Below are 15,038 nucleotides of genomic sequence, written 5' to 3' on the forward strand. Positions count from 1 at the left end.
TACGTTCTGTGTCCTCATTGCATCTGATCTTTGACCTCATAAAGACCTTGGGTCTGTAGACCCTTTATTCGATATATCAGTAATTATTAGCCAACTTCTATTTCCCTGTTCATGGAGACCCCGGGGCCCTCAAATAAGTCACCTGACCTTATTATCCGTATCTTTAACTTCCGTGGCTGCTCTCCCCACTCACAGCTGTGCCTCTTCATAGGGTTGGCAGTTGGCCTTCTCTATTTTCTCTTTCGTGCCTCCAACTCTCCGCAGCAGCTGCTATCAGGCGTCCCTCTCCTCAGCTCCAGGGAGTGAGCCTGCGCTGCCCTTCAGGCTGTCAGCTCCCTGGGGTGCCTCCTCCCCACGCCATAATTATGCTGCTGCTTCTGTTCTTCTCTCTGCTGACTCTCATGTTCTTTCTTTGGCTCCCTTTTTTCAAAACCCATTCAAGAAATCCTCAATATTGGTGTCTTGCAGACACCCTCCTGGGCTGTTCATTTTCCCACAATACTCATACCGCCTGGGGAATCTCATGGGTGCAATGGTTTCCCAAAGGCCTGGCTTGATGGTTCCTGAGTCATTCTCTCCAGGCCAGGCCTCCAGGTATTTACAGGTCATAAGCCTCGTTGTGACTTCCAGAGTATGGATAGTTAGCCATGGCTTTGAAAGTTAACCACGGTAAGGGCATGCAGAGTGCAGCTGCTAATGCAGAGGGTTGGCTCTTAGCTCACAGGAGCATTGCATCTCAGAAGTGTGCTAGTCTTCTTACCGACACGTGGTAAATTTTAACAACACATGCGCAAGGGATATGTCTATTCCATTTTCCTCCGTTGGTTTATTGTACCACTTGTGATAAGAATCGGTTTTAGGCAAAGGATAAGATTTTTTTCAGCTTTTATTAAGGTTTCCTGGGCCTTTGACTTCCATGCATAAGAATTAATTGGATTTAAATAAGCTCAGTGTAGAAACCCTGCTATTGATGCGGAAGTACACCACATCCTGGGCTACCAGCATATCGAGGGCTTTGTTGTTTTGCTTCACTTTTTCTGCCAGTTAAGGCTAACTAGTGTGCAAGAATAACTTGAATCAAGCTTAAATCCCTAGGAGGTATTCACGTATGCATTTACACCGTTCTTAAAGAAATGAGGATAAGCAAGTAAGCATAATCCTCTCTTAAAACTTGACTTTGAAAAGCATTTTTAGAAACTTTAAGTATAAAATTTCTTGAAAAATGTATGTTTTCATGTAGACAGGGTCTCAGTGTTAGGATTACCATCTTATAGGATTAGCATTCTAGGATCTCTAACTAGCAGGAGATTTATACCTGGGAAGAAGCAAATTAAATCACCTGAAAACAAAACATCAAAAACCATCCTAATGTAGGAGAGTCAATGAAACAGATGCTTAAATGAGTAAAGAATGATAAGATGGTCTGAGCAAGTTCTCGGAGGTTCCAGAAAACACACAATTGTTCCAGTCAGTGAATGTCCATGTGCACATGGGAACTGTTATCAAAGATGGACTTACTTGGTATGACAGTGGGCTTTTCCAGTCATCAGCCCTGTTTGCCCAACAGGGTGGCCCCCTATAAATGGTCTTAAAAAGACACATTCTCTAAGGAGACCTATATAAATAGCCAGCTACCCTGTTATGGAAGTTTAAAAGGGAAGACTTTGAGATATCCAGACGGTTTGAACATCAACCAAAAATGAAACATCTGGAATGATTTTGTAATGGCATGAGTGTGAAGGATGTCAGGTCAAGAGAGGGAACTGACCTCTGGCTTCTTTTAATTGGAAGAAAGGCAGACACGCCTTCCTCCCGGGTGAAGTTGAGGTAAACACTTCATTAGATCCTTAAATGGGTCACCTTCCGCTTACACAATGGAGATCTCATGGCCTATTAGCCTGATTGCATTATTACAAGGTCTGGTTTGGGCCAGAAAATCACTTACACTTTTCTTAGAAGATTCTGATAGACATTCTTACCAAAAATCAGACGTCTTTCCTTAGTATTTCCCCCGAACCACAACATTTCTGGGTCAAAACCTCTGAGACCCTTAAGTCTAATTTTTTTCTCTCATCTATATTTAATTCACCTTTATTATATTAAGTGGAAGATTGAAACCGTATTATTTGGAATGAGAGCTACTCTAGAATACTGGCTGTGATTATAAGCTTTAATCACACAAAATTTCCTCATTTATAAATGTTAAATCTGAAACGAGAGATTTCCTTCTTCGGATACTTTTTTGTGTGCCGTCTGTGTGCCACAGGGCTATACTTTGAAAAACTAGGGAAGGTTTAGTTTGATTTAAAGCCTCAGCTTCTGCATGCCTGGAATGCTTGCCCTTCAAGCTGTTTGCTTCCTGGAGTGGTCAAGTGAAGGTGGAGTCTTCAGCGACTCTGGATTGTTGACCCAGAAGATGCTTAGGTCATGGCATGGGCTTTGGCGGAGTTCCAGGGCTTTTCTGGTTAAGGAGGGACAGGAGCGGAGGGCGGGGCTGATGTAGTCTGAGAGCTGGAACTAGTTTGGGGGTTGTCTGAAGCCTGAATGCACCTACTTTGGACACCTTTGCTTTATTGCTTCCGAGAATTTTAAACTCTAGCATCCATAAATACGCTGTGGCTCGGAGTGACACATTTAAATGATTCTGCATCTAAACAAACACATTCACTCTTTGCCTGGTGTGTAAAATTTGAATGACACTTGTGCTTTGTCAGAAAGGAACAGACGTTTTCATTATAAAATCCAGTCGAGCAGAACAGTAGCAAAGTGAGCATAAATTTTCATTTACATCCATGATTGATGATGCGGTGATAAAAGAAAATGACTGGGTTCCAGAGTAGCTGTGCTCTATTCTAATGTGTGACATGGGGGACTTTGTCAATGCAAGAATTGTTTTTAGTATTTATTGAGGGAGGAAGGCTCTGATGGATAATCTTGAAATGTGCAAATTTTTAATAGACCTTAGATTTTCTTGGGGTTTGTTTTAAGTTATCCTTAAGCAGATTTCCAGTATCTCCTTTATTTTCAAGTTCATTATTTATTTGTTACAATGTGGGCTTTCTGTTCCATTACTGCAGAGGTTCACACTAATTTCTCAGCTTTGCTTGTGAGAATTAGCTGGTACAGACAGTAACTCAGTTGGGCCAGACCAAGAAGCCATCCCTCATAAGACACTGGATTAGAGAAGTGGAATCAGAATTTTCCGGGGGAGAGTTTTCTGCTACGTAGTTTGTGATACACCTTTTAGACGCCTTAATGTAATTTCCTGATCCAAATCCCCCTTCTTTAGAAGTGCAGAAATTCTATTATTTTACCTCTCTCAGGAGTGATAACCCCTGGCTAATTGATTTGCAATAATTAAACTAACCCTTGGTTACACATCTGAGTGGCAATTTCTAAGTCCAGAGTGGAGTGGTCACAGAGGGAGAGAGTCTGACTTAGCTGGGATCCATCCCCCTTGGAAAGATTACATGATTTTTGAAACACAACTCAAAGTGGAGCTGTGTGATTTCTGAAACATTTTCATTGAAGAACTTAATGAATCACGTATATTTATTACATTTTTTATTCTATTAGACATTGTGTCACTCTTCCTTAGGTAGTGTTGCAGGTACAATGACAGAACTCTCATTTTTTCCCGTGTTTTAACAAAGCCTTAGGATATCAAAGCAATGTTTTAATACCAGTAAAAGGTTGTGCTAAATGTCAAATCCCATATTGAAATTATTTCCTGGCTAACTCTTTTGTTAAATGCCGTGATAATTTTTTTCATTCTCTCTTTACCTACTTCCTTTTTGGTCTACATAGTTTTGTATCTTTTAGGATGTTAATTCTTTTTTTTTTTTCCTGAGAAAATTTGAGTTGGAAAACTCCTGAAATAAAGAGCATTTATCATTCTGATCATTCGGAGATAATGCCATTGTCTCCTAAATCTAGACATTCCAAATCCAGGCTGTATCCAAGAGACCCCAGAGGGACACTTCATAAGCTCCCAGGAGCACAGCGTGGCTGCTGGGCGTTAGGAGACAGGTCGGCTAGAACAGCTGAGTCTGCACACCGTGAGCAGGGGTCATCGTGGCTGGTTGTAAGCACAGGTGATGAGTGTATGTGCCAAGGTTCCTGCGCTAGACTGGTGGGAAATTGGAATGCGGGCGGCAAAACCTCCTCTGTTAAGTGTAGCCAGTGATGAAGAGTCCAGGGACATGGGTCAGGATGAGCAGTGGTTGGAGATGAAATGAGAGGGGGTCGAAGGAGGGGAGTAGAAGGAATAGTTTCAGCTCAGGAAGTGGTTTCCTGGAGTTCAGAAATTTGGAACATTTCCACGTGTGGTGTGACCTGAGGTCTAGCCTCAGTAATATGGATTGTTTCAGTGGAATAGAGGTATAACCTGTGGGGATCACACAAATTAGTGATACATATTTATTGAGAACATAGAATCATAACATAGTGGGAAAGGGGATCTGGGTCTTACATACACATGGAATATGTTCAGCCGTGCCACCATTTGGGTTGGGCTCCCTCAACATGCTGAATGTTGATTCTTTTCTTTCTCTTGCTTCTGCATAAGGTAGATTATGACCCAATGAGGAATTGCTTATTGTTCTTTGGGTGCATTCCAGGATCTGATGGTCAGTTGGCACTTGATTTTAATCTATTACATTTGCTAAAAACAATACCTTCTTAAGTGGGTAACCAGCAAAGGAATGGAAATCAATGGTAAGGTCAACACTGAGGGCAGAGTGGGTCATTAAATCCTTAGGTGTGGGTGATATTACTGAGTAAGAAAGTAAGATAAAAAAGTAGGGGACAGTCTTACTTTATAATCAGAATTATTAAAAGATGAGTCAGTGAGAGGGCACGAACAATTTGTTTAAAATAGAAAATGGGAGAACATGTGCTATGTCTGTTGGTGGAAAGTTAGAGGAAAAGGCTGAATTTAAGGGAGAAAATAATACGGTAGAGCGGACAGTGGACTTGAGGGCTGACAAGAGACTAAGGCATTTTTGTTGCTATTGACCTTGAAAGAAGAGTTCCAGAAGATTGTTGGAGCAGGGTCAGATGGCAGTGGGTTGGAAAGAACAGTCAGGGTTTTGAAAATGAAGGTCTGCAACTCTTTTGAGAAGTTTTATCTGGGAAAGTGCTTCTTCCTGTCTTGATTACAGCCTACCTCACACATGGCTTTCTGAATATGGTATGTGGAAAAAACATGCCATGTATTTTTACCTCTCCATGTAATTTAAGGTTTTGGTAATGACTGGTGGTTCTCTTGCCTCACTGCATCAGCCTGATTGGTATTTTGTTAGCAATTATGTGGCTTTTTAAAAGCCCCATATATAAATAACCCTAATTAATTGCATCTTTAAAATCTATCAAGCTATGAATTTTTTAATAAGTCAGAAGGAAAGAAAGTAGGAGAATACAGCCAGTGAGGATACTTGTAAAAGTAGAGAATTTAAGACAGTATTCCTATAATTCTGCCTTTCAGCTTATCTCTCAGAATACAGAAGACTGAAGTAGGCTGAAGATAAGAAGCTTTAGATGTACAGGGGACCTTATTTACATTTCTACATCTGAATTAATTGCACACTTATAAATACAAGTTATAATATGAGAACGGCAAAAAGAGAAATGAGGGAAGAGGGGCAATTTGCTGATAGATTGGGTTAATGGTAGCAACATTAAATTCTAGTGATATTCTTCCTAATGGTCAAAAGGTGTGGTATTCAGATAGCATGGAGAACTGTGCCTACATTCTTCTCAGTGAATTCAAGCTTACTGTTTATTTCTCTGTTTAAGCCAGGATCTTTATATTCAAATTTCCCCCCATAGCCTCAACTTGTCTGCATTCTACTCATCATTCCTTGAAAGGTATTCCCGATGTCTAAAATTCAACCCTGCACTAGTACAGCCCAATGGCGGCCGCCTGCTAGCCCCGTGTGCACTTGAGACGTGCTGGTGTCGACTGGCCTGTGCTGTGAGTGTACAATGCACACCCGATACGGAAGAATTAGTCCGGCGGAAGGGAGGGCACATGTAGACTGTCTCAGTAATAATTTTTTACATTGATTGACTGTTGAAATGGTAATACTTAGGATATACTGGGTTAAATAAAGTATATTACTAAGATTAATTTTACCCTTTTTTTTTACTTTCTTAATGTGGCTGCTAGAATTTAAAACTGCATAGCCTGCATTTTATTTCTGTTGGATTGTGCTGTTCTCTGCTCCTTCGGTGCAGGGTTATGTCTCTGTCCTTCCGTATCCTTCGTGGAACTGGGTACAGTGATGTTCAGCAAAACTGAGATAGCAGAGATGATCTCTCAAAATTAAACCAAACGGTGTTATTCTTGCCCCTCATCCTATTCGAATCTCTCTGGACAAGAGACGTTGTTAGCCTCTCTTTTTCATGTAAGGAAATCACTGCGTTTTCCCGAGTCATTCATTGCGTTGTTTTCTCCTCTCTGGCTTCAAACATAAAACTCTTACTATTGTACTTTATTTTGTGTCTTCTGTGATTAAAGAAACAAAAGATGAAACAGGAGCAACATGTGTTAAAAGGGACCCAATCCTTGAGGTGGTGCCAAAGTGACAAGTCCATGGGGACAGTGCTCACAGGCTTGTGGAAGGGAGGCTTGAAAGGAGAGACCAAATGAACTACTTAGGTTGGTCAAATTCATGAAGACAGAGTGGAGTGCTGGCGGCCAGAGGGTTGGGGAGAGGGAATTGGGGACTTGTGTTATGGGTTCAGAGTTTCAGTTTTGCAAGGTGAAAAGAGCAGGTGGTACAACAATGTGAATGTACTTACCACAACTGAACCGTACACTTTAAACAGTGGCTAAGATGGTAACTTTTATGTCATGTGTATTTTACCACAATTAAATGAAAAAGACATGCCGTCTAAAAAGTGTTTCATAATGCAATGACCTGTAACTTAAAAAAAAAAAATGCCTTAGTGGTAAGATCAGTTATAATGAATTATCTTCAGTAGACCCTGGCTACCTAAAGGAACAGTTGAATGGAATCGCTTGGGAGCTTGTTAGAAAGGCTGAGTCAGTCCCACCCTAGACGTGTCCAATCAGAGGCTGCATTCTAACAAGATCCCTAAGGGATTCAGGTGCAAGTTAAATCGTCAGAAGCCCTGCTCTAACCATCATTTCTCAAAGTGTGGTCCAGGAGCCACCTGAATCGGAATCCCCCTGGGGAGCTCTGTTTTGGGGCCCTCCTAGCACACTGAGATGAGGACCAGATGCTGGGGCTGGAGCGGGGCTGGTCTCTAGGCTGATCAAGCATCTCAGGTGACTCTGAAGCACGTTAGAGTTTGAGAAGCCCATGACCTGGAAAGATTTAACAACCGTTATTTTTGTAACTCCATCTTTTAACTGATCTTGGAATTACTACCAAGATAAATAACAAAAAAGGTCCATTGTTGATAAAATCAAGAATATGAGTAATAATTGGTGCAATAAAAAAGAAAAGGCGCCTAGAATTTAACCAGCCTTGAATCGGGTGGTGAGGAGGCCATGCCGCAGAGTTTGTGGACCAGTGAACCCTTCCCTGGACTAGTGAGCACGACGACAGTGTCAGCCTGGCCATGCAGAAACCCTGTCAGGCCTGAGAGTCCTCGTGCGTAAGAGGGAATTGAATTCTGTATCGGTTCTGTTTACAGTGCTAAGGCAAGGTTAAACTCGAGAAGCAAAGAATTTCCTTTATCAGTAATGTATGTGTGATTATTCTGAAATTCTTGACGTTTTTAAAAGACTCTAAATGCCACGTATCATACCTGTTAGGGAGTAAGAGAAGATTTGCCGAGAAAACCTAAAACCAAGCTCTGTCAAGTTGTTAGTGATGCCAGGAAGACAGACCCAGGTCAGTAAGATCTTTTTGACCCGAGTTCTTTTCAGCCACAGTAATCTCATGGGCACTTTTTTGAAGGCCAGGACATTGATGAAGAACCAAAGAAGTATGTCCCTATTATATTAAGATTTTATGTGGAAGCTCCAAAAAATTTTAAAGTAGACTTCATGTTTTTTAAGTTTTAAGATTCGCAAAAGAAAAAAATGGAGAGGATAGTCCAGAGTCTCTGTACACTGCCCACTGAGTTTCCCATTGTTACCTGCTGGCCTCAATATGGTTGGTCTGGAAGGAAGACCACAGAGATAGAGTGTCCTTTTTATCATCTGTCGAGGGCACTTATTATCAATGTCATACATCACGGTCGATGTTGACCTTGATCACCTGGCCTGGGGTGGTGTTCGTCAGGTTTCTCCTCCGTAAAGTTACGCTTTTTACCCATTGCCTGCCGTAGTTTCTGGAAGGTAGTCGTGTGGATGGCCACAACCATGGAGTGGAGAAGTAAGCTCCACCTCCTCATGGACAGAGTGTCTAAGTAAATTATTTGGAATTCTTCTGCAAAAGAGATTTGTCTCTTCCTCACCAATTATTCACTCAGCCAGTCATTTGGATTCATGCATATTTATTTTATGCTTTGAGTTATAATCCAGTACTACTTTATGTATATTATCGCTCAAATTAGTATCTGTGCGTGTATCAATGAGTTTACCCACTAGGATTAAATTATCCACTGGGTGCCAAATTTTCTAAAGTTTGGCAAAAACAGGAGCATGATTTCTTATTATGATACTTAATTTATTTTCATTTCTTTTACTTGAATTCTGTCAAGAATTTTTTAAACAGAAAGACCAACCAAATCAATAAGACAGTTTGTTTCAGAAATAAAAGTGCGTGGCTCTACATGGAAGGGTACATACCATTGGATTTTTTTATATTAAAAAACTATTTCCAGAGCATTTTAGTTTCACAGCAAAATTGAGTGGAAAATATAGAGTTACTATAGATTTTCTGTCATATCATATTCTGTTAGAATTAAAAAATGAGAAAACAAACCACGTTAAGCTAAGTGTGAGGAAATGTTCATTATGATTTTACCACTCTTTAATTCTTTATTGTAATTTTAAAACGCATTTTTGTATTTTAATTGCTTGATGTGTAGCATTCTAGCATGTTTCATCAGTTTTGAAGATGCCATAATTCAGGCAGGGCTGTAGAACCACGGAGTCATTCTCAATTTTATTTTAATGTTAGGATACAATGAGTTGTCTGGCTTGACATTAATCCCGGGGGCTTGTTGAATAACCAGCATTATCTTTTAGAAAGCAGTCTCGTGTTGGGCGGCCTACATGTATGGCCTGTGCCCAAACTGAGAGCTCTAAGAGCGTGTTTACAATATTAAATGGAGCCATTTACAAATTAAAAAATTCAAACATCCTTTTATAAATTAATGCAATATGTCTTCTTTTGGTGAACAGTAGATTTTACTGAGGTAAATACCTTTCAGTGACTTTGGCTTTGCATTAAAAATAGCCAGGTCTCTGGTTTTGTGCAACTGTAATTGAATAACAATAAAAATTTTTTAAAAAAATAGCCAGGTCTCAGCAGATTGGCCTAAGGGCAAGTAAAACAAGACAAAGACAGTTTTTGCCTTGCGACTCTTGCAGCCCAAGCCCGAGAGTGTGTGATATCTGCTCCTGATTGACTCACGCACCGATTTAATGGCCTTGGGCCTGGTGTGCCACTTCATAGTAATTACTTATAAAATAGGAAAACGTCACTTAGTATTTCAAACATGTGTAAATACGGCAATGCGTGTTGACTGACCTGAGCTAATAGGCCAGGCAGGCATCTTCAGGCCATTGGTCACTTCTTTCTTCTTGTGGCCTGAAAAATTGGGATGCCTGGGGTGGTCGGTGTTCTTGTCTGTTCGTTGCCTGTCCTGAGAAGCCACGAAGAGCCCACCTGGGGAAGGTAGATAGGCTTGGGAGAAGATCATGTTTGTTTTCTATTCTCCGTCTTGTCTGAGTTACAGGTGTTTTCTTTTCTTGCTTGTTGTTATTTTATGGTATTCCATGTAAAAGGAAAGAAAAATGTGGCACCACTTGCATTATTATGTATGTCCTTAGAATTTTTACCTTAATGTTTATCTCTGGGTCACTTGGTCATAATGTCCTCAGGGTGGGTGTCCTCAGACACATTTCTAGGCCGGCACTTCACACCTGGGAAGTGGGGTTTGAATTACAAGAGGGTCACCACACAGCCCTTGTGGAGCTGAGATGCAGTGATGCGAGTAGAGCATCTGCCACCTTCCTCACCACGCAGCTCCTGCAGTCCCCTGGGCACCCACCGCGTCTCCTGATTCTGTGACTCACCCATGCTACGTGCCTCATCAACTGTCGTAATGATTTAAAGAATGACGACAAGATGAGAGGTTCTTCATCCCCTGGCATTTGCTTTGGTTTTTATTGAAGTATTATTTAGTAAAGTGAGTACTTAAATATCGTGAGTCATCTTGTATGTGTCAGCTAAACACAGACTAAAGTTTAAATGTCTTTATGGAAAAAGTTTTAAAGAACCCCGTTATATGAAGTAGCTGAAAAGGTTTTGTCTTCTCCTTTTTAGGACCTTTCTCACTTTTATGTTGCATTTCAGAAAATTTCGGGTAGCATCTTTTAAAAAAAAAACATTCTTGCCTGTGCTGGTGGGTGAACAGTTTGCATTCGCAGCTCGCATAGAGTCGCTGATTGAAATGTGGTCTCGCGGGTCCTGCCTGAGGGGTGGCAGTGCCCTGCCCAGCGGTCACCCTGCTCTCCTCATCCCACTCACTAGTCCATTCTGCACTGAAGTAAAGTGCTCGTCCGGAAAACAAACCTGAGCGTGCTGTTCCTGTTTCAGATGTCTTTGGGCCTATGTTGTGTACAAAATGGTATCCAAACTCTTAGACTCTAAAACATGCTTCTCAGTCTCATTTCCTTCTGGACTCGCTCTCCTGCTTGCCTTGCTCTCCAGCCACAGTGGACTTCTGCCTCTTCTGCAAACACGCTTTGTCCTTTCTTCATTCTCTCATCCATTCCCCCACCCTCCCAACCAGGTCATGTCTGCTAGACCCGGGTCAGGGATTAGGAGTGGAGTGTTAAACAAGACGGACACTACCGTCCTTACACTTGGGCTTTCATTCAGTCTCCACATGGCATACTCCTGCTCACCCATTTAGACTCTCCTTTGGGGCTTGTCCCAATGCACCCAAGCGGATTTGTCCTCTATGTTGGCCCGGCACTTTCCTTCATTTCTGTTACAGCATTTCACCTCTTCATTCATCAAGGTACTCACTGCCTACTGTGTGCAGAAGCTATGCAAAAAGTTAGGGGTGCACTAGTGAGCAAGACAAATAAAAATTTAGCTCACGGTATGCATATTATATTGTAATTATTCAACTTTCAGCCTCACATGAATGTGAGTTCGTATACACTTGGTGTGATATCTTTGTATCTGCAGTACCAGCAATGCTCCAAGTGGTTTGTATGATACACGCTTTCTTTACAAATACAGCGGAAGTTGTAGTTTATATAATTTAATTGATATATATGTGTGTGTGGTTACATATATGTGTGTGGTTACATATATAAACATATACTCCACATGTGCATGTATAGGTTTTGTTTGTTTAGGAAGTAGACACATTTCCTTTTTTTATTTTTTAAAAGATTTTATTTATTTTATTATTTTTTATTTTTGTTCAAGTACAGTTGTCTCCATTTTCTTCCCACCCCACCCATCCCCACCCCCACCCTCAGTCCTGTCCCCCTTTGGCTTTGTCCATGTGTTAGTTACAAGTAGATTAAAGTGTCTAAGAAGGAGGGGTGGGCAAGTACTTGGATTGATTCTGCTCCCACGATTGCCTGGACAGTGTCAACTGCAATTGAACGGCTGCTTTTTTGTGATTGACTTTAAACTCAGGGATTCCTATTCATTAAAGATTGTACTTAAAATATGTAGGAAGTATTCTAACCATCAAGGTTGTTGTAGCAAAGAACTGGGCTGCCAAGGACACAGGACTCAACATTCTAAAGGTGCCAGCTTCCCTGGATTGATTACTTCATCATTCAAACACCTGATTAACTTCTCCGACTCCTTCTAGCCCATCCTTTCTTGACGCCATCTCTGTGGTAAGAACACTGATGCAGAGAGAATGACATGAGGCTGTTTCCTTTGCTTGCAGTTGGCGAGTTTGTGAGTGACGCTCTCCTTGTTCCCGACAAGTGCAAATTCCTGCACCAGGAGAGGATGGACATCTGTGAAACCCACCTTCACTGGCACACCGTCGCCAAAGAGGTACCAGTCCATACGCTCTTTCTCTTTCAAAGTAATGACATTTTAGAGGGTATTTCGAGGTGATTGCTGTGTTGATGAGTAAGGTCTTTTTTTTGTTATTAAAAAATAAATCCTATCCATGAGTATTTGTAAAGAGTCAAAAACAGGGCCTGTTTAGATTCGTTATGTATCTATGCCATATTTTATAGATTAAAAACTCTAATCTTATATTCTCTAGAGTGTGAAATGCACCTTTTCTTCAAATTATTTTTGTTTACCTGTTGTTTCCTTTGTCACATACAAAGTTGTAATGATTTTACAGTTTTTTCTATTATTTACTCGGGTGAACAGCAGTAGAACAGGAAGTAGCTTGTCCAGAACCAACATGAAAACTAGTGAGCATTCAGTTCCTAAGTTAAGCTGCCCAGGTCTGTGTTCACATGCCCAGCTACCACCTTCCTTTTTCCAGAGTGAGTGAGTGTGTGGCATCAGCTTAGCCTTGGCTAATTCCTGCTTACGGCAGAACTGATAAAAAGACATGTGACAATTAGCATAAATGTCACTTTTTGATATTATAACCTTCAAAATGTCTTTTTCTTTTGATACATTATGAAGTTTTTCTAATAAATGTATGCAATTACGTGTGTGTGTGTGGTATCAGTCCCCCAGAAGTAGGCTCCTTAGTCCAGCACAGTGATTCTGAAATAGGCTTGGTTTTGCCCCATCCCTCCTCAGGACCATGAGCCAGTGGAGGCATTTTTGGTTGTCGCAGTTGGAAGGAGTGGTGCTGCTGCTGGTGGTGGTTAGAGGCCAGAGTCTGCCAAGCATTCTTCCGTGAACAGGACAGCATCTTCTCCCTTCTCACCCCCCTCCCCAAGAATTATCTGGTCCAAAGTTTCAGTAGTCCTGAGCTTGATAAACCCTGATCTTCCTCAATTAAACCATTGGATCATAGCCTTAAGGCTGTTCAGCAAAAGACACCACTTAAGATTTAGCATTAATTTTGTTTTTAATAAAATAATATGTTCTCATTTACTATAGGACAAAATTTTCTTTATACAAAAATGTGTTTGGGGGCTTATTGATCTTAAGAAAACAAACCAGATAATTTTAAAGCCCTGCTATCCATCTGATAACCTCATTTTTCATTTCTTCTTGAATTTTCACAGAATTTTTTGTTGCTGTGAAACAAAAATTACCTAATTCCTATGAGGTCAAAATGCACGCTAATATTTTCACTGTTTGCCTACCTACATGTGTTGAAATATTAATCTTTCCTCTGTTATCAGTGGATGACTTCAGAGCTTCGTGTTAATCTGGATTTGTGCAAATTTAGCAAATCCCAGAAAAGCAAGAAGACACCAAAATAGAAATGTCTAAGTGACTGTATTTTCTGATTTATAGCAAAGAGTTCGTTTTTTCTCTTCCCAAGATTGTTATTCTGGAAGTGAGCCAAGAGTTAGAATTTCTAGAGTAGGATGTGAGTGAGTGAAACTTTCGTCTGTAAGAGGTCGAAGTGAGTTAGGGGCGTACATGGAGCGGCCACTTCTTCCTGATGCACTAATGAAGCCAGAAAGTATTGATTCTCCGATATCTATTCACCAGTATAGGCCTCTTTTACACCTTATTTCCCTATTGGTTTCCACTCCTATTGTTTTCTTTTTCATTTCTATAGTATAACAAGTCATCCTCATTCAATAAGTAATAAAGTTAAAATTATGGGTACCAAAGTAGCCTGAGCTAAAGAAATTATTGTACAAGGTAGATCCACTCAAAAAGCAAATGATGCATTTCATTGTTTCAGTCACAGGACTGGTTCTTGTGGATGTGTGTGCTGATTATGATATTTGGGTTTTCTTACAAGGAAAAACACCTCCCCTCCCTTTTCTCTTTGCCTTGTCTAGACCTGCAGTGAGAAGAGCACCAACTTGCATGACTACGGCATGTTGCTGCCCTGTGGCATCGACAAGTTCCGAGGGGTGGAGTTTGTATGTTGCCCGCTGGCCGAGGAAAGTGACAATATAGACTCAGCGGATGCCGAGGAGGATGACTCGGATGTCTGGTGGGGTGGAGCAGATACAGACTATGCAGATGGGAGGTAAGATGGCCTTTGTGTTCAGGATTTCATAGATGCTCAACCATTAGCATATAGTTTTGTTTATCGTATCGATGTATCTTTTTGTTTCTCATTAGAAGAGTTTCTGCCCACTTGCATCCAGGTTTGCTTTTAGAGAAAAAAAATCTAAGCATGAAGTCTTACTATGTAGGGTCTAGTGTTTCATTTTAATATAATTGATCAAACATCACTGGGTCAATTTTAACTGTTTTAATCTCAAGAATTGGGATCAAAATTTCACTGATACTATGTCACCAGTAGTTCCACAGAGAAAGAAAATCTGACTGAGAGACGTGATGGTCTGTTTTGATCTGTAATTCAGAAGTTTTTAAAAAAGTGTTTTGGGATTATTTTATCCATCATTAGCTAAATCTGAATTTTTATTAAGAAAAGTTTGATCTTGTTTTTTTTGTGTGTGGGGAGGGGGTTTCTTTTTATGAGTATTCTCAGATGTCCCCTAGTATCACAGGCTCCTAAATAGAAGAGTAAATATGACTTATAAGGCTTTGAGTTATTAATATAAAGTTTTCTGACTTCTGTATAGACGGGCACAGATGTTTTTATAATATATTTTATAGAATTTAAAACATGGTTTCACAAAACTACAAATGCATTTTACAAATACATAAGGATCTGCTTGCACGGAGAAGCCCTTGTCGTCTCTCGTCAGTTAATGATGGAAGGCTCCTCTGTAGTGGCCATTGCCCAACTTTATCGTCACTTTTTTTTTAGTTAAGCTGTTTTGTGCTGCTTCTTAGGTT

At 40.6% G+C, this 15,038-nt stretch overlaps 1 protein-coding gene across 6 annotated transcripts in view; it reads left to right on the plus strand.

Moving 5' to 3' along the window:
• The window catches only part of APP (amyloid beta precursor protein), a 238,273-nt gene that overhangs the window by 85,511 nt on the left and 137,724 nt on the right, over positions 1-15,038 (plus strand). For all 6 annotated transcript variants that reach the window (XM_024562633.4, XM_024562639.4, XM_024562643.4 and 3 more), the window contains exons 4-5: positions 12,070-12,182; positions 14,066-14,259. In XM_024562633.4, coding sequence (XP_024418401.2) covers positions 12,070-12,182; positions 14,066-14,259 — 307 coding nt within the window. The remainder of the gene's footprint in view (positions 1-12,069; positions 12,183-14,065; positions 14,260-15,038) is intronic.

The sequence above is a fragment of the Desmodus rotundus genome, chromosome 2 (assembly GCF_022682495.2).
Source record: "Desmodus rotundus isolate HL8 chromosome 2, HLdesRot8A.1, whole genome shotgun sequence".
Taxonomy (NCBI): domain Eukaryota; kingdom Metazoa; phylum Chordata; class Mammalia; order Chiroptera; family Phyllostomidae; genus Desmodus; species Desmodus rotundus.